The following is a 21,901-nucleotide window of genomic DNA, read 5'->3' as shown; positions in this document are numbered from 1 at the left end:
TTTCTGATGGTATGCATTTGTATTAATAACAGTTCAGAGAAGGGGTGCCTGGGTAACTCAGTTGATTAAGTGCCTGACCTTTGATTTCAGATCAAAGCATGATCTCAGGGTTGTGAAACTGAGCCTCACATTGGCCACTGTGCTAAATGTGAAACCTGTTTAAGAGTCTATCTCTCCCTTTGCCTCCCCGCCCCCTTCTCCCTCTCAAGAAACAAACAAAACACTAAAAACAAAAAAATGATTCAGGGAATAAACCTAAAGATGAAAATTCCTCATGTTGAAATTTTCTTTTTATTCAGATTTCATAGCTAAAATTTAACTCTTAAATCAGAGATATGGATTTAAAAGCACTATCTTTTTCCATAAGAAAATGTAAGTCTTAGAAATTACTAAAGAAGAAAACTTCTCCTGATAAAGTATGAGATTTTTTTTTTGGGGGGGGGCGGGTTTGTAAAAGTAATAAGTGTTGTAGAAAGGTGGGAAAACGCAGAAAAATAAAAAAAAAAAGAATAACCTGCAATTTTACACCTGATAGTAAATATTGCTAGCATCTGGGTATAACCATCTTTATAAATTTTGGATGTAGTTTTTAAATGTGATTTTGGAAGAGGATTTTGTATTTCTGTTCTTTTAACACAATTGGGAGTCATATAGTGTGCTGCTTATATTATACTATTTTCACTTGGCATTTTATAATTAGAGTTTTCTCAAGTCATTAACTCATCTTTTAATATAGCAAGTCTCAAAGTGTGATATGGGGATCCTTGAAGTCAAAATTATGATCATAATAATATGAAGACATTATCTTATCCACTCTCATCTTCTCATGAGTGTACATTGAAGTTTTCCAAAGTTTATATGATGTGATATCATCTCTCTGATGGGTATTACAATGTGTTCTTATGTGGCCTCATTTTTTTAAAAAAAACTCTCAGTTTTAATCTGTAATATGTTCAACATTGATAGATATATAACCCACAAAAAAGAGTTCTTCAAGGTCCACAGTAATTTTTAAGCATCCTCAAGAGAGGTCCCAAAACCAAAAGGGTTAAGAAATGCTGACCTGGTAGGTAAAGAGCATTATTCTCTTTTAACTATCTGAAAAGAGAAGTGGAACAGGTTTTGGCCTATGTATGAGTTCTAGCAATCTTGGGGTGGAGGCTTTTGGGTTTTCTATGTAGAGTATCATGTCATCGGCGAAGAGGGAGGGTTTGACTTCTTCTTTGCCAATTTGAATGCCTTTTATTTCTTTTTGTTGTCTGATTGCTGAGGCTAGGACTTCCAGTACTATGTTGAATAGCAGTGGTGAGAGTGGACATCCCTGTCTTGTTCCTGATCTTAGGAGAAAGGCTCCCAGTGCTTCCCCATTGAGAATGATATTTGCTGTGGGCTTTTCATAGATGGCTTTTAAGATGTCGAGGAAAGTTCCCTCTATCCCTACACTCTGAAGAGTTTTGATCAGGAATGGATGCTGTATTTTGTCAAATGCTTTCTCTGCATCTAATGAGAGGATCATATGGTTCTTGGTTTTTCTCTTGCTGATATGATGAATCACATTGATTGTTTTATGACTGTTGAACCAGCCTTGTGTCCCGGGGATAAATCCTACTTGGTCATGGTGAATAATTTTCTTAATGTACTGTTGGATCCAATTGGCTAGTATCTTGTTGAGAATTTCTGCATCCATGTTCATCAGGGATATTGGTCTGTAATTCTCCTTTTTGGTGGGGTCTTTGTCTGGTTTTGGAATTAAGGTGATGCTGGCCTCAAAGAACGAATTTGGAAGTACTCCATCTCTTTCTATCTCTCCAAACAGCTTTAGGAGAATAGGTATGGTTTCTTATTTAAACGTTTGATAGAATTCCCCTGGGAAGCCATCTGGCCCTGGACTTTTGTGTCTTGGGAGGTTTTTGATGACTGCTTCAATTTCCTCCCTGGTTATTGGCTTGTTCAGGTTTTCTATTTCTTCCTGTTCCAGTTTTGGTAGTTTGTGGCTTTCCAGGAATGCATCCATTTCTTCCAGATTGCCTATTTATTGGCGTTTGGCTGTTCATAATGTTTTTAAAATCGTCTGTTATTTCCTTGGTGTTGGTAGTGATCTCTCCTTTCTCATTCACGATTTTATTAATTTGAGTCTTCTCTCTCTCCTTTTTAATAAGGCTGGCTAATGGTTTATCTATTTTATTAATTCTTTCAAAGAACAAATTCCTGGTTTTGTTGATCTGTTCCACAGTTCTTCTGGTCTCGATTTCGTTGAGTTCTGCTCGAATCTTAATTAACTCTCTTCTTCTGCTGGGGGTAGGATCTATTTGCTGTTTTTTCTCCAGCTCCTTTATGTGTAAGGCTAGCTTCTGTATTTGAGTTCTTTCCACTTTTTGAATGGATGCTTGTATGCGATGTATTTCCCCCTTAGGACTGCTTTTGCTGCATCCCAAAGGCCTGAGGATATACAGGGGACGATCCCAATCTTTTGGCATCGGTTCAGAACCGATTTGTGACCCAGTATGTGGTCTATTCTGGAGAAAGTTCCATGTGCACTTGAGAAGAATGTGTATTCAGTTGAGTTTCGATGTAAAGTTCTGTAGATATCTGTGAAATCCATCTGGTCCAGTGTATCATTTACAGCTCTTGTTTCTTTGGAGATGTTGTGCTTAGGAGACCTATTGAGTATAGAAAGAGCTAGATTGAAGTCACCAAGTATAAGTGTATTATTATCTAAGTATTTCTTCACTTTGGTTATTAATTGATTTAAATATTTGACAGCTCCCACATTCGGGGCATATATATTGAAGATTGTTAAGTCCTCTTGTTGGATAGATCCTTTAAGTATGAGATAGTGTCCCTCTTCATCTCTCACTACAGTCTTTGGGGTAAATTTTAGTTTATCTGATATAAGGATGGCTACCCCTGCTTTCTTCTGAGGACCATTTGAATGGTAAATGGTTCTCCAACCTTTTATTTTCAGGTTGTAGGTGTCCTTCTGTCTAAAATGAGTCTCTTGTAGACAGCAAATAGATGGGTCCTGCTTTTTTATCCAGTCTGAAACCCTGCGCCTTTTGATGGGGTCATTAAGCCCGTTCACGTTCAGAGTTAATATTGAAAGGTATGAGTTTAGTGTCATCATGATATCTATTCAGTCCTTGTTTTTGTGGATTGTTCCACTGGACTTCTTCTTAAAGGGGAATTTTAAGAGTCCCTCCTTAAAATTTCTTGCAGAGCTGGTTTGGAGGTCACATATTCTTTCAGTTCCTGCCTGTCTTGGAAGTTCTTTATCTCTCCTTCCATTTTCAATGAGAGCCTTGCTGGATAACGTATTCTTGGTTGCATGTTCTTCTCATTTAGGACCCTGAATATATCCTGCCAGCCCTTTCTGGCCTGCCAGGTCTCTGTGGAGATGTCTGCTGTTACCCTAATACTCCTCCCCATAAAAATCAGGGATTTCTTGTCTCTTGCTGCTTTAAGGATCTTCTCTTTATCTTTGGAATTTGCAAGCTTCACTATTAGATGTCGAGGTGTTGAACAGTTTTTATTGATTTTAGGGGGGGATCTCTCTATTTCCTGGATCTGAGTGCCTGTTTCCCTTCCCAGATTAGGAAAGTTTTCAGCTAGAATTTGTTCAAATACATATTCTGGCCCTCTGTCCCTTTCGGCGCCCTCGGGAACCCCAATTAAACGTAGGTTTTTTCTTCCTCAGGCTGTCGTTTATTTCCCTTAATCTGTCTTCATGGTCTTTTAATTGTTTGTCTCTTTTCCCCTCAGTTTCCCTCTTTGCCATCAACTTGTCTTCTATGTCACTCACTCGTTCTTCCACCTCGTTAACCCTCGTCGTTAGGACTTCTAGTTTGGATTGCATCTCATTCAATTGATTTTTAATTTCTGCCTGATTGGATCTAAATTCTGCAGTCATGAAGTCTCTTGAGTCCTTTATGCTTTTTTCTAGAGCCACCAGTAGCTTTATGATAGTGCTTCTGAATTGGCTTTCTGACATTGAATTGTAATCCAGATTTTGTAACTCTGTGGGAGAGAGGACTGTTTCTGATTCTTTCTTTTGAGGTGAGGTTTTCCTTCTAGTCATTTTGCTCAGTGCAGAGTGGCCAAAAGCAAGTTGTATTGGGAAAAGGAGAAAAAGAGAGGAGAGAAAGAAGGAAAGAAAAGAGAAAGAGAAAAAAAAAAAGGAAGAAAAAAAGGAAAAAAGAGAAAAAAAAGAGAAAGAAAAAGAAAAAAAGGAAAAAAAGAGAAGAAAAAGAGAAAGAAAAAGAAAGGAAAAAAGGGGGGGGTGGGGGAAGCAAACAGAAATCAAAAAGCAAAAAAATAAAAATAAAAATAAAAATAAACCACGGGGGGAGTATCTTCTGATTCTGTATACTTTAAGTCCCTTGACTTCCCCTGGAACTGGTCAGTCTAGCTGGTCTTCTGGGGGAGGGGCCTGTTTTGCTGATTTTCAGGTGTTAGCACTTGGGGGAGCTGCTCTGCCCCTGCCTGGTGCAGGGCTCAGTGGGGGTTGTTTACCCCGTGAGGCCCCAGGAGTAACAACCGCAGTGGCAGGGCCGGCTCTGGAGCCCGGGAGTCAGCTCCCATAGTAACTACAGAGCTCTAAGCCTGCAGGGCCTGGAGGCTCAGGGGCGGGGCCGCTGATCTGCTCAGCTCGGGGCAGGAGTGTCCTTGCTGTTCTGGGCCCTCCCGGCCTCTGCCTGTCCCGGGGGGAGGCCGGATCCTGGGCTGTGTCCCAGGTGCCCTGTGTTTCGGGGCCTGCACTGTTGGATTCGCGTTCTGGCCGCGCAGCTGCCTCTCCGGGGAGCCTCCGCCCGAGCCCCTCCGAGCTGCTCCGGGTCCCGCCGTGCGCGCTCCAGCCCTTTAGGGAGCTCAGCGCACTCTCCCCAGGGCGCAGGTGTCTGTTAGTGTCCCAGGGAGCCTGAGGGCATCCCCGCCCTCCTGGGGTCCTGCTCCAACTCCCTGCGAGGCCTTTGCGCCGGGGAAGATTGGTGAAGCTCCAGCTTCTCTGGGACAGTGCTTTCCTGTCCGGGGGGGGCACTCGCCCCAGCCTTAGCCTGGCTCCTCACGGGGCCCCTCCCCCTTGGATGCCTTTTGTTTCTTTATTTTTTTCCCCGTCTTTCTACCTTGATAGAAGTGCGAACTCTTCTCACTGTAGCACTCCAGCTGTTCTCTCTTTAAATCTCAGGCCGAATTCATAGATTTTCAGGATGATTTGAAGGTTATCTAGGTAATTTGGTGGGGACAGGTGATTTGGGGACCCTACTCTTCCGCCATCTTGCCCCTCCTTCTCCAAAATAGGTAAATTTATTAACTTACATCTGGGTTAGGCACTTACGTTAAGTGCTTTGTGGGAATTTCTGAATTACCATTAGAATTCTATAAGAATTATTATAATCTTCATATATAAATGACGGTAAGGTACGAAGACATTTCCCAAGATCACAGAGCTAGAAAACAGAATAAACAAATTCAAGAAGTTTGACCAGAGGTTTTTTTTAATAAAAGCCTGTGTTCCATGAAAGCAGGAACCAACACTTTCCATTATATCCTCAACAATCAGCACAGTGCCTGATACGTAATAGACACCTAATTAATACTTATGAAATAAAGATACCGCATAGTCAAACTCTTTATGCTTATTACTTTGATAAGCAGAATATAAAAAATTATTCTATTTTTTTTTACTATAAATTGTATTTAACTTAGTTTTTGTCTCTTCATTTTGGATTCAACTAGTCTTCATTCATAACACAAAGCTTTTTTTTTTTTCTTAAGTTTTTATTTAAATTCCAGTTACAGTTAACTGTGTATATATATACATACATATATATATATATATATATATATACAGTGTAATATAAATTTCAAGTGTACAATTTAGTGATTGTACACTAACTCCAGTTGCTGGAGGGGAGGTGGGAGGGGAATGGAGTAATTGGGTGATGGGCATTAAGAACAGCAAGTGATGTGATGAGCCCTGGGTGTTATATGCAACTGATGAATTATTGAATTCTACATCTGAAACTAATAATGTACAATAAAAGTTGGCTAATTGAATTTAAATAAAAAACTCCACAAAGGTCTTTCAATTTAGTGATGGGGATTCCAAAACAATTTTATGTATTTTATCATACCTTAAAAACAAAATACATAAATATATATGAATAATAACCAGAACGTTTATTACTGTTCTGATATAATTGAGTTATAACATTTTATATTATTTATATTTCATCAAACTGCCTAAACTCTCATTCAGTTAAAGTTTTATATATATATATTTTTTGTAAATTTTTATTTATTTATGATAGAAAGAGAGAGAGAGAGAGAGAGAGAGAGAGGCAGAGGCACAGGCAGAGGGAGAAGCAGGCTCCATGCACCGGCTACCCGACGTGGGATTCGATCCCGGGTCTCCAGGATCGTGCCCTGGGCCAAAGGCAGGCGCTAAACCGCTGCGCCACCCAGGGATCCCAGTTACAGTTTTATATTTATATACAAAGTAAAATATAGATTTTGTGGGAAATTATGTTTAATATTTATATACAAAGTACAATATAGATTTTGTGGGAAATTGTGTTTATAACCAATCAGCTTTTTCCTTTTTGACTGCTCAGACTTAGACCTCATCAAATCTTCTATGAGGTGACTGATTCAAAATGCAGCAAAAAACAGGACCGTCTTCAGAGACATAATATAAGGTAGAGCAGGATGTAGAAGGAGAAAGGCAAAGAGAGGGTAAGACAGGAGGAGAAAAAGGTAAGGAATGAGAGAACAAGTTTGCTTTAAAAAGAAAAAAAGACTAATTTTGAAGTTTTAATAAAATTTAGCATTGGAAATTATAGCAACAAAAGTACTGCAGAGATGCCTTTTAGAGACAGGGTTTGCTTTTGTTTTGTTTTTTTAAACTACAAATCTTATCTAGTTTTCATTCCACTTCCTTTTTAAAGAATTTTTACGTTTTACTGAGCCATGATTGACAAATAATCATTGTATATATTTAAGAGGGTTCTTTTACATACAGAGTACCAAGAATTGCATTTTGTGCACTAGCTTTTGATAGCCTGTTAGAAAGCATTCATAAGCCAAAATTAATTTCCATTTATTTCTATATAAGTATTTATAAATCCTTTCTGATAATATTAGTCTGAACAGAGCTCAAACTAGAGCTTAAAAGTTTGAAAGAGCATGCTTTCTCGTTATTTTTTTCCTCTGTTACTTTTTCAAATTCCTTCCCTTTAACATGAAAAAATAAATTCAGTGTTAAATATGTATTCCTTTATTATGGTAAATAGCCTGTTTGATTAAATTATCACTTTTATAAGTATAAGAATTCCAAAACCAAATTTCTAGGGTATAAAAAAGTGATTTTTCATAGATAACTATAAAAAGAAAAATTGCAATAAAGAATTTGTAATCTCCATTTATAAATGAAGAAACTGAGGCATACAGCTAAAAAGTAGAACAGAGACTCAAATTCATACAAGATATGAGATGCCTAGGATATAAAATGTGAATTAAAATTCCCTATGTATAATCACGAATTTCAGTGTTGAAAACAGAAATATATACCATAGCTTCCCAAATATTTCAACTACTATGAGGGAGGAAAAAAGGAGAAAAGGTAATTCAGAGAAGAATAATTTTAGAAAAATATAATTCTATATCTTTGAAAATTGAAGAAAATACCATACCAGAACACAGAAAAATGTAAATTTAGGTATGTTATTTTCTTTAAAAATTTCCTTGCGTGTTAAAACTTATTTTTTAAAGATTTGAGAGAGAGAGAGAGAGAGAGAGAGCGCGCCCATGCACACACGAGTAAGCTAGTGGAGGGGCAGAGGGAGAGAGAATTTCAAGCCAACTCTCCATTGAGCACAGAGCCAGATGCAGGGCTCAATCTCAAGACCCTGACCTCATGGCCTGAGCCAAAATTGAGTCATATGCCCAACCCACTGAGCCACTAGGGCATTTCTGGCATTAAAATATTTCTATAAGACACAAAAAACATGTCAAAAGCTTTATGATTTAATTAAAATATATATTTAGTAGCTATATTTTTAACAACCAGGGAAGGTACATATTATAAGTTTTGTTACATGCTAACTATTCTTGTAAATTGTAGAAAATCACGAAGTATTAATTTTGCTATTCTGTTATCCACTCATGAATAATGAATAACAGGGATTTTAAAAGCTCTGTTTATTCAGAATTTAATTTAAAAAAATTTATGTCACTCACTTGATTGGCTAGTTGTAATTGTTCTTGCAGATTCCTGACTGTTTCATCATCTGTATATATATCACTTCCCATGTCTGTGCCAAAGGGAAAGGTCTCTAGTTGTTTTTCAATAGCATCTTTTAATTCGCTGTGCAACCTGTAGAAAAAACAGTTGACACAATAATAATATAAATTCATTTTACTAAGAGGTAATCACTATTTCAGGGTAAACTAAATAAACATTTGGGTCAAAAAGCATTCTTTAAAAAAATTCTTTACACAAAAATAATTTTTAAGTAGACCTCAAAAATTAGAATTGTTAACCACCATTAAATACTGTGCTCTGAAAATAAAAATATAACAATTTCAAATGCATTAAATTTGTCAGAGTAAATGCAAGAATAACTCAGTGTATCCTAAGGAGATTTTATTTTTTCAAGATAGTAAGATTTAGGTATTATATACTATTAATTGATGAAATAGGCCATTCAGAAAAAATTGTAAATATAATAGTGGTTTCATTTATTTATTTTTTTCATCTAGTTAACTAAAAGGAAATGGGATATAAAATGCTGCAGAATTATTTATTTTCTTCATTGTGTTTCACAGAACTCAGGTGACATCTTACTAGATCCAGTTAATAAACAGAGTAGGATAAAATTGTTGCTGGTTATGAAATCAGAATTAGAGGCTTTATTTTTCAGTATATTTTACATAAACTTGACCATAACTCTGAAAGCTGCAAGTTCAATTTTAATCTTAACATTATAGATATTTATGCTTTAAAACAGCTACCAAAAGAGTTATAGAAAGATACATCTAAAAAGACTGTTTTATTTAAAAATGATAGAAACCTAAAAGGGAAAAAGTTTTTATAATATCAGAAAAACTTGAACCTTTAATTCATAAATTATAAACAGAGGTTATTTATAAAACACATCTCAAGGTAGTTTCCCAAAGAAACTGCATCTATTTAAAATAAAGAGAATTACCTACTGATATTAAAAATCTCCTTTGAAACTAGAAAAATTCAATACTAATTTTTAGAATATATTTATTAAAAATAAGTTCATTAAACGTAATAAAACTCACAGGATTATTAACTTTAGAAACAACAAAAAAATAATCACTCCCTAAGGAAAGGACAAGAGCTTGCTAATTATTCTCTACTTAAAAAATTTAAAAGTACTTAAAATTATCAACAACACAAAGGTTCATTCTTTTGCATGTAGCTGCCCAGTTTCCCCCGTATCATTTGTTGAAGAGACCGTCTTTTTTCCCATTGCATATTCTTGCCTCTTTTGTCGAAGATTAACTGACTATATAATCATGGGTTTAAGTATTTCTGGTATTTTAAAAAATATTTTGTAAAATATGATAAGAATTTTTAAAAAGACATCCCAAGTCCCAGAGAAAAACCATTATTAATGGTGTGATTTATTTTCTAGTAGAATTTTTGCTCTCCATTAAAAACAGATATACCATACTGCTAATATTTTATAATCTGCCTTCTAAACTCTATTACTGAAACATATGCATTCTTTCAGATTATAAAACACTTTCCTATAAATATTTTAATGATGGCATCATATTCCATTATTTCCATTATACAGATATTCCTATTATAAATCAACTCAGGTATACTCTAGAGTAATTTTAAATGAAATGAAAAATATAGTAAAAATACTTATTTAGTATACTAAAAACATTAGAAACGTTGAGAATTAAAGTGTTTTATTTCTTTGTAAAAAAACTCATTCCTTAGAACCGGGGTTCTAAGGGCTGGGGTATTTATACACTTCTAAATAACAGTAAGACAGTTATCAGTATTTTTATAAAAATTTTTAAAGGTCACAGGAAAAAAGCATAATTTTCATCCACTGATTATTAAGATCACTTTCCAGAGTTTCAGCTTCCAAGGTCATTTTTCTAGTCCTGCACTATCATACATAACAAGGACTGCCCATGTATAGATTATTTTTGTTTTAGTACCTTAAGTACTTAGGGACAAAGTGTCCCATCCTGCAGTTTGCAATGCTTGCTGGCTCTTGCCCAACGTGCTCCAATTTCTCAGGTGTTTTATAATTTTGGTTTAGCTTACTGTCTTTTTCTAACCTCTTCTGCAAATTCTTAGAGATCACTGATTTTTAGAATTTCTTTTCTAATACATATAGTTAAGAAGATAGATTTCCCTCTAAGAATGGTCTTAGCTGCAACCTACAACCTTTAATGATTTTCATTATCAACCAGTAAAAAGTATGTTCTAATTTTTCATTATTAATCCCTTGGCCTATAAGTAACATTTAGAAGTTGCTTAACTAAACTACAGTTGGGAATTTTCTAGTTACCTTTAAAAAAGCTGATTTCTAGTATAGTTTTCACTGTCATCAAAGAATATAATCAGAGTAATATTGATACTTTAAAAACCCAAGATATTTTTTGGAACTGGTCGATTGTGGAAGTGTTATATGTGTATTTAAAAAGAATACGTATTCTGGAGTATTGGGGATTAGTATTCAATATATGTTTCTTACAGATTGGTTAACTGCATCGTTCAAATATTACATACTCTTATTTTTTTGGTTGCTTCCAATTACTGAGAACAATCTGTTTATATCTCCTACTATCACAGTTTTTCCCTGGGACCTGGGGTGCCTTTTAAAAAATTGTCATTATATTTATGTATTGGTCATTTTTCTCTTATTAAACATTTTCTATCAGGAAAAATAAGTATTTTGAAAAATAATGTATTTAAAAACCACCTTTTGTTATTGATACTTTTAAGTACTTTTAAAAAATTTAACTGGTCTGTCTTCAATGCTATCACTGAAGTTTTCAATTCTAGAATAACAGAAAAACTGAAAAATTTCCATTCTGGACTTTGTTATTGAGTGCTTACAATTTTAAAATTGTCATATCTTTTGGGAAAATTGAATCTTTTTTCATTGCCCCTTTTTATTCCTAATAATCTGTTCTGCATTAAAGTCTACTGTGTCTGATATTATCTGCTTTCTTTTGGCTAGCACTTGCATGGTATATCTATTTTCCATCCTTTTATTTTGTATCCATTCTATATTACATTTTAGGAACCTCTCTAATAAGTGTATTCTACAATAGGTTTCTTTTTTTAATCTCCTCCAAGACATCACTTTTAATTGTAGCATGTAATACACTGAAATTTAATATAATTACTAATATATTTGGGTTTACATCTACTACCTTAGTATTTGTTTCTATATGCCCTATTATGATTTTCTCTCTTTTCATGCTTTCTTCTGATTTATTTTTTTAATGTGCTCATTTTAGGTGACTCTTTAAAAAATAAGATATTTTTGAGCAGTTTTAGATTCACAGCAAAAGCGAGCAGAAAGTAGAGAGATTCCCCAATATACTCCCTGGCACCATCAGCATGACCTCCGTCACCAAAATGATATATTTTGTTGCAAATGATAAACCTACATAGACTCAATCACTCAAAGTCTATAGTTTACGTTAGGGTTCACTCTTATAGTGTTATACATCCTACAATGACATGTATCATCATCATTACAGTGTCTTACAGAATAGTTTGCCCTGAAAATCCTATGTCCTCTGCCTTTTCATCCTATCCAATCCTATTCTCTCTCCCCACAGGCCCTGGCAACCACTGATCATTTTACTGTCCTCCACAGTTGTTTTGTTTTTGGTTTTTTAAGATTTCTTATTCAAGAGGGGGAGGCCTTGTGCACATGGTCAAGGGAGGGGCAGAGGGGGAGGAAGAGACAATCTTAAGCAGACTCTACACTGAGCCTGGAGACCAACACAGGACTTGATCTTACCACCCCAAGATCATGACCTGAGCTGAAACCAAGAGTCAGCTGCCCAATGAACTGCACCAACCAGGTGCCCCTTGTCTCCATAGTTTTGTCTTTTCCAGAATCTCATATAGTGGAATCATACAATCTGTAGCCTTTTCAGATTGGCTTCTTTCACTTACTAGTATCTATTTAGGGTTCCTCCATACCTTCTCCAGGTCTGATAGTTCATTTCTTTTTATTGCTGAATAATATTCCACAGTCTGGATGTACCACAGTGTATTTATCCAATCACCCATTGATGGACATCTTGGTTGTGTCCAAGTTTTGGAATTGTGAATAAAGCTGCTACAAACAACTTTTAATCTTTTCCAAACCATTGTTTTGTTTTGTTTTATGTATCATTAACAAATCTTGAAGATTAGACATCAATAATTTAATCATGTTCACCAAATATCTGAAGAGGTATTATATACAAGATAATAGGACTTCTGGTTCTAGTTGTACTTATTCAAATATATAATAATAAAGTCAAAATGCAAGAGTCTTGGAAAAATAAAAAAAAAAAAAGAAACTTCCATCATTTTGGATGGCTTGAGAGTAAGAAGAGAAATCATATAAAGCTTTGTGGAGGTAGTCAGTGTTATCATTACCAACTAGTAGCACTCATTTTTTCTGCTGTCAACACTGATTAGTTGCTCTCTGCTTTTTAGTGCAACTTCTAAAAAAGTTAGTCTTACTGGTTTAGCTAATTACAAAACTGATCTGCTAAAATAACTGATACACAGACCACAGTTACAAAGCTAGACAATCAGAAAGCAACTATACTAACTACTGGTTCCAAGATCACACCTTTTTATCTGAGATCCTGGAATTAGGATGTTACTGTCAGAGAGCTATTGCCTGCAGGAACCCTGCCTTAGCTTTGATAGAAGTGGCTACCCAGAATTATCAACTCTAGAGCCACACTATACTCGTTAGATTCTCAGTCATAAAAATAGATCCTCAGATACTGCTTCTCCTCCTACTTATCTCCTAATTTAGGTATCTTACAAGCACTTATTAGCAGAACCTAATTCACATCATGAGCTAGTTTTCAGTTTCCAGCTTCTGTAGTACAGGAAGGCATATTAAAAAGAGGTTGGAACAGTCAATCTATATCATAGCTGCATGAACCTGTTATTATGATTGCACAATTACATATGACCCAAAGTGGTAAAATTAGAGTATAAAAAAGTTGTTTTTTTCCATGAAACCTAAACTGAAAATGAAAGGCTCAATAAAGATGAGTCATTAAAGAATTGCTATTGAATTAAAGGTAACTACAAAAAGTCAGGAAAATTATAAAATCACAGAAGATCAAAAGGAGATCAAAAAGAACTCTAAGTTTTTACTTTTTAGAGAAACTGAAACTCAAAATTATAAAGAATTATATGGTTTATGCATAGAAGAGCACTATTTGATGGTAGTAGCTATAAAGCAGTTAAGTAAGAATAGACAAGGACCTTGTTCTCATGAAGGATACATTCTAGTAGGTAAGACAAATAAGCAAGCAAATAATTTCAAATAGAAATAAGTGCCATAAATAAAATTGTATTATAGAAAAAAGAAAGACAAGAGTGGAAATAGCTAGATAATGTAGTCAGGGAATGCTTTCCTGATAAAAGATCTGAACAAAGGGAAGGAGACAGTACCATGTGGTCTGGAGAAGAGCACTCTAGGCAGAAGAAATCAGTAAGGTCTTCAGGGGAAACTGGTTTGCCAGATTTAAGGAAGCTAAATAAGAAGGCTGGTGTGACTAGAGACTAGTAATCAGAACAAAAACAAAGTTATAAACAGAGACATAGAGAAATCAGGGTAGCTCTGGCTTTATACAAGATTTGAAATAGAAACTTAAAACTTTATAAAGCTTAGGATTTTGGTAGACTTTTGGGATAGTCTTCCCCACAGCACCTCAAGTAGCACAAGAACAGCAGTATCTAACATGGACAACATATCAATGAATGAGTGTGGCTGTGAGTCAAAAAACTTTTATTTACAAAAAGAGATAAGAGGCCAGATTTGGTCCACAGGCTGTAGTTTATGAATCTCTGCCAGATGCAAGTAAGTCTATCAGTATATTTTGGCTGTAAGTAATAAAATGACTAACAAAAAATAAGGATGGCCATTTTAAAAAAAAGATTTATTATTTCTTTGAGAGTGAGAGAGCACGTGCACACACTAGTGGGGGAAGGGACAGAGGAACAGAGGGACAAGCAAGCTCCCCACTGAGCAGGGAGCCCAACTTGAGACTCAATCCTAGGACACTGATATCATGACCTGAGTTGAAATCAAGAGTTAGACGCTTAACCAACTGAGCCACCCAGGTTCCCCAAGGATGGCTGGTCATTTTTGTCTTTTTTATCACTGTTTTCCTTGAATGGTGCCTGGCACTTACTAAGTACTTAAAATAGTCATTCATTTGTAAGTATTTATTATTACCTCATCTAATATTAAATCGGAAGAGTAAGTGGTTCCAGATTTGTTTCAGCAGTTTGATAATGTAATAAAGACCATAGGGTTTCTCATCTTTCCCTTCTTTCAATCTTGATATCTCCCCACATGGTTACAAAATGGCTATACCAACTTCACTTTTTTCTTTCTTTTCTTTTCTTTCTTTTTTTCTTTTCTTTCTTTCTTTTCTCTTTTTTTTTCCTTCCTTCCTTCCTTCCTTCCTTCCTTCCTTCCTTCCTTCCTTCCTTCCTTCCTTCCTTCTCTTTTTCAAGATTTTATTTATTTACTCATGAGAGACACAGAGAAAAAAAGCAAACATAGGCAGAGGGAGAAGCAGTTTCCCTATGGGGAACCCCATGCAAGACTTGATTCCAGGACCCCAGAATCACGATCTGAGCCAAAGGCAGACACTCAACCACTAAGTTACCCAGGTTCCCTGCACACATCACTTTCTAAAATGACAAGAAGCCAGAAGAGGGTAAAGTTTTCTTCTTGTCTTCTTCTTTTTTCCCCAATCAGGGAGAAAATGTTGTACCAGAAGCTCTACAACAGACTTTCTCTTATACATCACTGGCTAAAAATAGGGTCTCATGTTCATTCCTAGACCAATCCCTGGTAAAAAGAAATTCAAACTAGTTTAAATAAAAGACTTATCATTTACAATTGTGGTGGCAACTATCTCCCATTAGCACATTGACACTGAAACAAAATCAGAGTTGAATGAAAGAAGAAAAATGGCTCTTATGGAGGCAACAAATATCTTCCCTACCCTGAATAATAAAATAAACAGTAAAAATTAGTATTTGGCAATACAAGCCTTCCTCCAAAAACTGGAAAAAACTCAAATACAAAAGCTAACCTCACAACTAAAGGAACTGGAGAAAGAACAGCAAATAAAACCTACACCCAGAAGAAGAGAGATAAAAAAGATTCAAGCAGAACTCAGTGAAATAGAGACCAGAAGAACTGTAGAACAGATCAACAAAACCAGGAGTTGGTTCTTTGAAAGAATTAATAAGGTAAATAAACCCCTAGCCAGCCTTATTAAAAACAAAAGAGAAAAGACTCAAATTAATAAAATCACAAATGAAAGAGGAGAGATTACAAACAATACCAAGGAAATAGAAACGATTTTAAAAACATATTATGAGCAGCTATACACCAATAAATTAGGCAATCTAGAAGAAATGGACGCATTTCTGGAAAACCACTAATTACCAAATTTGGAACAGGAAGAAATACAAAACCTGAACAGGCCAATAATCAAAATTTAAGCAGTTATCAAAAACCTCCCAAGACACAAAAGTCCAGAGCCAGCTGGCTTCCAGGGGAATTCTATCAAACATTTAAAGAAGAAATAATACTAAAGCTATTCAGAAGGATAGAAAAAGATAGAATATTCCAAACTCGTTTGATGAGGCCAGCATTACTTTGATTCCAAAACAAGACAAAGACCCCACCAAAAAGGAGAATTACAGACCAATATCCCTGATGAACACAAATGCAAAAATTCTCAACAAGATATTAGCCCATAGGATCCAACAATACATCCATCGTAACCAAGTAGGATTTATCCCTGAGACGGTGGTTCAACACTCATAAAGCAATCAATGTAATAGATCACATCAACAAGAGAAAAAACAAGAACCATTTGATCCTCTCAATAGATGCAGAGAAAGTATTTGATAAAATATAGCAACCATTCCTGATCAAAACTCTTCAGAGTGTAGGGATAGAGGGGATATTCTTCAATATCTTAAAAGCTATAAATGAAAAGCCCACAATGAATATCATTCTCAATGGGGAAAAACTGAGAGCCTTTCCTCTAAGATCTGGAACACAGCAGGGATGTCCACTCTCATCACTGCTATTCAACATAGCACTAGAAGTCCTAGCCTCAGCAATCAGGCAACAAAAAGAAATAAAAGGCATTCAAATTGTCAAAGAGGAAGTCAAACTCTCCCTCTTCGCAGATGACATGATACTGTAAAACCCCAAAGACTCCACCCCAAGATTGCTAGAACTCATACAGCAATTCAGCAATGTGACAGGATACAAAATCAATGCCCAGAAATCAGTGGCATTTCTATACACCAACAATGAGACTGAAGAAAGAGAAATTAAGGAGTTAATCCCATTTACAATTGCATCCAAAAGCATAAGATACCTAGGAATAAACCTAACCAAAGAAGTAAAGGATCTATACCCTAAAAACTACAGAACACTTCTGAAAGAAACTGAGGAAGACACAAAGAGATTGAAGAACATTCCATGCTCATGGATTGGAAGAATAAGTATTGTAAAAATGTCTCTGCTATCTAGAGCAATTTACATGTTCAGTGCAATCCCTAACAAAATACCATGGACTTGGTTCACAGAGTTGGAACAAATAATCTTAATATTTGTATTGAATCAGAAAAGACTGCGAATAGCCAGGGGAATATTGAAAAAGAAAAACAGAGCTGGGGGTATCACAATGCCAGATTTCAGGTTGATCAAAGACAGTGATCATCAAGACAGTGTGGTCCTGACACAAAACAAACACACAGATCAATGGAACAGTATAGAGAATCCAGAAATGGGTCCTCAACTCTGTGGTCAGCTAATATTTAACAAAGCAGGAAAGACTATGCACTGGAAAAAGGAGAGTCTATTTAATAAATGATAAAGTCAAAATGGATGAAAGATCTAAATGTAAGACAAGAATCCATCAAAATCCTGGAGAACACAGGCAACACCCTTTTTGAATTTGGCCACAGCAACTTCTTGCAAGATACATCTATGAAGGCAAGGGAAACAAAAGCAAAAATGAACTACTGGAACTTTTTTTTTTTTTTTTAGATTTTATTTATTCATAGACAGAGAGGGGGCAGAGACATAGGCAGAGGGAGAAGCAGCCTCCATACAGGAAGCCCAACGTGGGACTCGATCCCAGGTCTCCAGGATCACACCCCAGGCTACAGGCAGCGCTAAACCGCTGCACCACCGGGGCTGCCTGAACTACTGGAACTTAATCAGGATAAAAAGCTTCTGCACAGCAAAAGAAACAGTCAACAAAACTAAAAGACAACCTACAGAATGGGAGAAGATATTTGCAAATGATCTATCAGATAAAGGGCTAGTATCCAAGGTCTATGAAGAACTTATTAAACTCAACAGCAAAGAAACAAACAATCCAATCATGAAATGGGCAAAAGACATGAACAGAAATCTCACAGAGGAAGACATACACATGGCCAACAAGTACATGAGAAAATGCTCCGCATCACTTGCCATCAGGGAAATACAAATCAAAACCACAATGAGATACCACCTCACACCAGTGAGAATGGGGAAAATTAACAAGACAGGAAACAACAAATGTTGGAGAGGATGTGGAGAAAGGGGAACCCTCTTGCACTGTTGGTGGGAATGTGAACTGGTGCAGCCACTCTGGAAAACTGTGTGGAGGTTCCTCAAGAGTTAAAAATAGAGCTACCCTATGACCCAGCAATTGCACTGCTGGGGATTTACCTCAAAGATATAGATGTAGTGAAATGCCGGGACACCTGCACCCCAATGTTTATAGGAGCAATGTCCACAATAGCCAAACCATAGAAGGAGCCTCGGTGTCCTTCGACAGACGAACGGATAAAGATGATGTGTATATATATATATATATATATATACACACACACACACATATACACACACACACACACACACACACACACACACAATGGAATATTACTCAGCCATTAGAGAGGACGAATACCCATCATTTACTTCGATGTGGATGAACTGGAGGGAATTATGCTGAATGAATTAAGTCAATCGGAGAAGGACAATCACCATATGGTTTCACTAATACGGGGAATAGAAGAAATTGTGAAAGGGATTATAAGGGAAAGGAGGGAAAATAAGTGGGAAAAATTACGAGAGGGAGACAAAACATGAGAGACTCCTAACTCTCGGAAACGAACAAGGGGTAGTGGAAGGGGAGGTGGATGGGTGGGGGGCTGGGGTAACTGGGTGATGGGCACTGAAGAGGGCACTTGATGGGATGAACACTAGGTGTTATACTGTATGTTGGCAAATCGAACTTCAATAAAAACAAAAAAAACACAAAAAAACAACAAAAGGGAATAGCATAGCTTAATAATTTTTTGGAGAAAGAACAGTAAATCATAAAAAAGTTAAAGTTAGAAAAATTTTTCCAGGAGGAAAAACAAATAAGAAAAACTGAAAACCCAATTAAAAGATTTATTTTACACTTTAGCCAACGTTGGTAGCTTAAACATATGAAGCTTTCAGAAATTAGAAGAGATGAGAAATAGTGAAACATTTTTTTCAAATGGGAGGGAGGAGGTGACAAAATGTCACAAGCAAGACATATAAATTCCATGGGAATTCTAGAGTTCTAGAGCATGTATTGCACTAAATCAAAAAAAAAAAAAAAAAGTAAACTGCTATATAACACAGCTAAATGCAAACAAAAGAATGCTAGCTTTAAATGAGCCCATGCTTTAAATGAATTTAGAACTAAAATTTAATTTCATTACTTTTTGTTCTAGGTATACAAGTCAACAACAAAAGATATATCAGATTTCAGCCCAGCTGCATTATCTTTAAAAGTTAAAGTTAAGAAACTTGGGATAGAAAGAAACTTTAAACATTTTTAGCCAAAAATATGAGATCTTATGATCACAGGCTGACATTTGCTAGAGACACAAACAATAACAACCATAAGAAAAATGATGGATAGATTCAACCACCTTAAGAACAAAACAAAATTCTTTTCATTTAATGAGTATCATAACCTGGGAACAGATAAATGAAACACCTATTGCCTAGCACGTTTGTATGGGACTGTAGTAACATTACTCATTCTCATCCCTTTTATATTCCAGCCTCTAGAACAGTGGTTGAAAGTCTAAAACTACATTTCTCAGAGATTCTTATAGCTGGAGTTGTGGGTGGAATTAAAGTTTCACCAGTGCTTACTTGAAGGGGATATAGAAAACAGAAGTGAGCTGAGAATATTTTTCTACTGGTATGACAGATAGCAAGCAAAACTGGATAGACATGAGGGTCTCTTACAGTCAATACCCTGTGCCTCACTTTCCAATTCAAGTCTCCAGCTTTATGCAAAGGATGTTGTAGGAGTAGCAACAGAGATGGTGGCAGCACTATAAATTCCTGACCTCAAGATCATAGTCCCTAAGTAATACTAAATCTCTTCCTATCTGAAATTTCTACAATGGTTACTGTTTACCGTATTGTTAATGCATTGATAAGACTGACACATCACCAAATATTCAGAATACAGAGTATATAAAGTACATTGACAACTTAAAAAGAAAAAGGTAAACAGAAAATGGGAAAAAGAAAAAAAAAAGAAAATGGAGAAAAGAAATGAACAGCATTTAATGAGAAAAGAAAGTCACATGGGTAAATAAACATATGAAAAATGGTTAGCCATATTAGTATTCAGGGAAATGTTAACTTAGAACAATGAAAAATCATTTTAAGACTTAAAAATAACAGGGATGCCTGGATGGTGCAGTGGTTGGCTGTCTGCCCTTTGGCTCAGGGTGTGATCTTGGAGTCCTGGGATCCTGTCCCACATCGGGCTCCCTGCATGGAGCCTGCTTCTCCCTCTGCCTATATCTCTGCCTCTCTCTCTCTCTCTCTCTCTCTGTCTCTCTGTCTCTCATGAATAGATAAATAAAATCTTTAAAAAAAGGACTTAACAAAAGTTATGAAAAGTGGCAAGAATAAGTGATAAAAACATATAGATCAATAAAAACTCATAAATATCACAGGTGGGAATGGAAATTGGTATAGCCACTTTGGAAATTAAGCTGGTATTATATCATAAAACTGAATATTCATATAATCTGTAACCCAGCAACATTATCCCTTGAAACTCTTGTACTTGTTTGTTGAATGATATTGTTTAGAAACGTAAGTTCCAGGAGACTAAATGATACGATTTTTATATAGTTTAAAGAAATACAAAACTGAATAATATATTGTTAGGGGTATACACACTTGCTAAAAAATTTAAAAAGCAAAGAATGATAAAAACAAAATACAAGAAAATGTTAATCTCCAGCAGAGGGAAGGAGAAGAATGGGATAGTGAAGGAAAACATGGGTAGATGTTCCAGTATTGGTAAAATTTTTAGCTCTTAACTGGATGGTGGGTTGACAGTTTTTGTTTTGACTATGTTTCATAACATATGTGATTAAAATAACTATGCTATTAATGATGCTAATATTTATAAAATGTTTATTATATACCCTGTTTTCCCCTACAGTTAGCCTTATGAAATAAGTTCTTATCTTCAACTCATAGATGAGAAAACTAAAGCACAAAGAGATGAAGTAACGTCTAAGGTTGCATAGCTAGTAAGTAAGTAATGGACCTAGGAGTCAAAAAGGAAATCAGGCTCCAGAGTCTGCACTCATAACCAGTATACTTAATGAATAAAATATCAAATAACAACAAAGTTACCTAGGATAACAATAAAATAATCAATAGTTCACTGATCTACCTTTCATTTTCCTTGATGACATTTTCAAATTGTAGTTTCATCTCGCCCATCTGTTTCTGAAAGATTAAAATATGGTTGTAGTGATACATATTGCAGTCAGGTCTCCATTAAGTAATCCATTCCTATGCAAGCAGTTGGATTCTATGGCACTAGTTTATTGATAAGAAACAAAGATTCTTTACTTCTAATAAGCACTAGAATATATGGATGTTTTTACACAGAACATAATAAAATATTCATTTTGAAATAAAGAAAAATATTTATATGACACACTGAGGAATATTTACAAATGCAATCCCTATGATTTATAGATGTTTACAAAAAAACAGATAAGAGATACTCCTCGGCATGTTGCTATAACAAATAGCAGATGATCCCCATACCCTGAATGTATTCTTAATTCACTTTAGTTTAGTTGAAGCTCATATAAGAGCTTGTATTAGAAAAAGCAAAATGTTAATGGCAAAAAATAAAATAGAGATCTTCTTTAGTAGTAATTCATTCAGTTTTTTATTCATCACCTTTATTAATGATCTAAATTTTCCATACTATATAAGGTTGCTATGATAAACCTATATCATCACTAACATATACTTCAATAGGAAAAATGGAAAAAAAGGGGAAAGAATCACTAATTAAAATACAAATGAGAATAAAATATATACTGTAAAGAGAATTAGATTGGTATGATTTTTTTTTTAATTCTCTCTGAAGAGATAAAGGGACTGTAAAATTTCAACAGGAAAGAAAAGGCATTTCTGGTAGGGAGAAATATGTATAAAAAGTAAAGAGGTAAAAAATATTAGAACACAGGCATAGTTGTCAGCTCCTAATAAGAGTAAATGGGCAAGGGGAGACCTGGAAG

The 21,901-nt window shown here is 35.5% G+C and overlaps 1 protein-coding gene across 7 annotated transcripts in view; it reads right to left on the bottom strand.

Annotated features, from left to right (window-relative positions):
• Positions 1-21,901, bottom strand: part of SCLT1 (sodium channel and clathrin linker 1) — a 177,758-nt gene that overhangs the window by 130,199 nt on the left and 25,658 nt on the right. For all 7 annotated transcript variants that reach the window (XR_012012785.1, XR_012012784.1, XM_072788391.1 and 4 more), the window contains 2 exons: positions 21,037-21,092; positions 8,233-8,368 (listed from right to left, as the gene is read on the bottom strand). Coding sequence is in view for 5 of the 7 variants with exons in the window: in XM_072788391.1 (XP_072644492.1) it covers positions 8,233-8,368; positions 21,037-21,092 (192 nt within the window). In the remaining 2 variants the exon portion in view is untranslated. The remainder of the gene's footprint in view (positions 1-8,232; positions 8,369-21,036; positions 21,093-21,901) is intronic.

Source organism: Canis lupus, chromosome 20, assembly GCF_048164855.1.
Source record: "Canis lupus baileyi chromosome 20, mCanLup2.hap1, whole genome shotgun sequence".
NCBI lineage: Eukaryota > Metazoa > Chordata > Mammalia > Carnivora > Canidae > Canis > Canis lupus.
The sequence above is the reverse complement of the archived record's forward strand: the minus strand, read 5'-3'. Positions and strand labels throughout refer to the sequence as shown.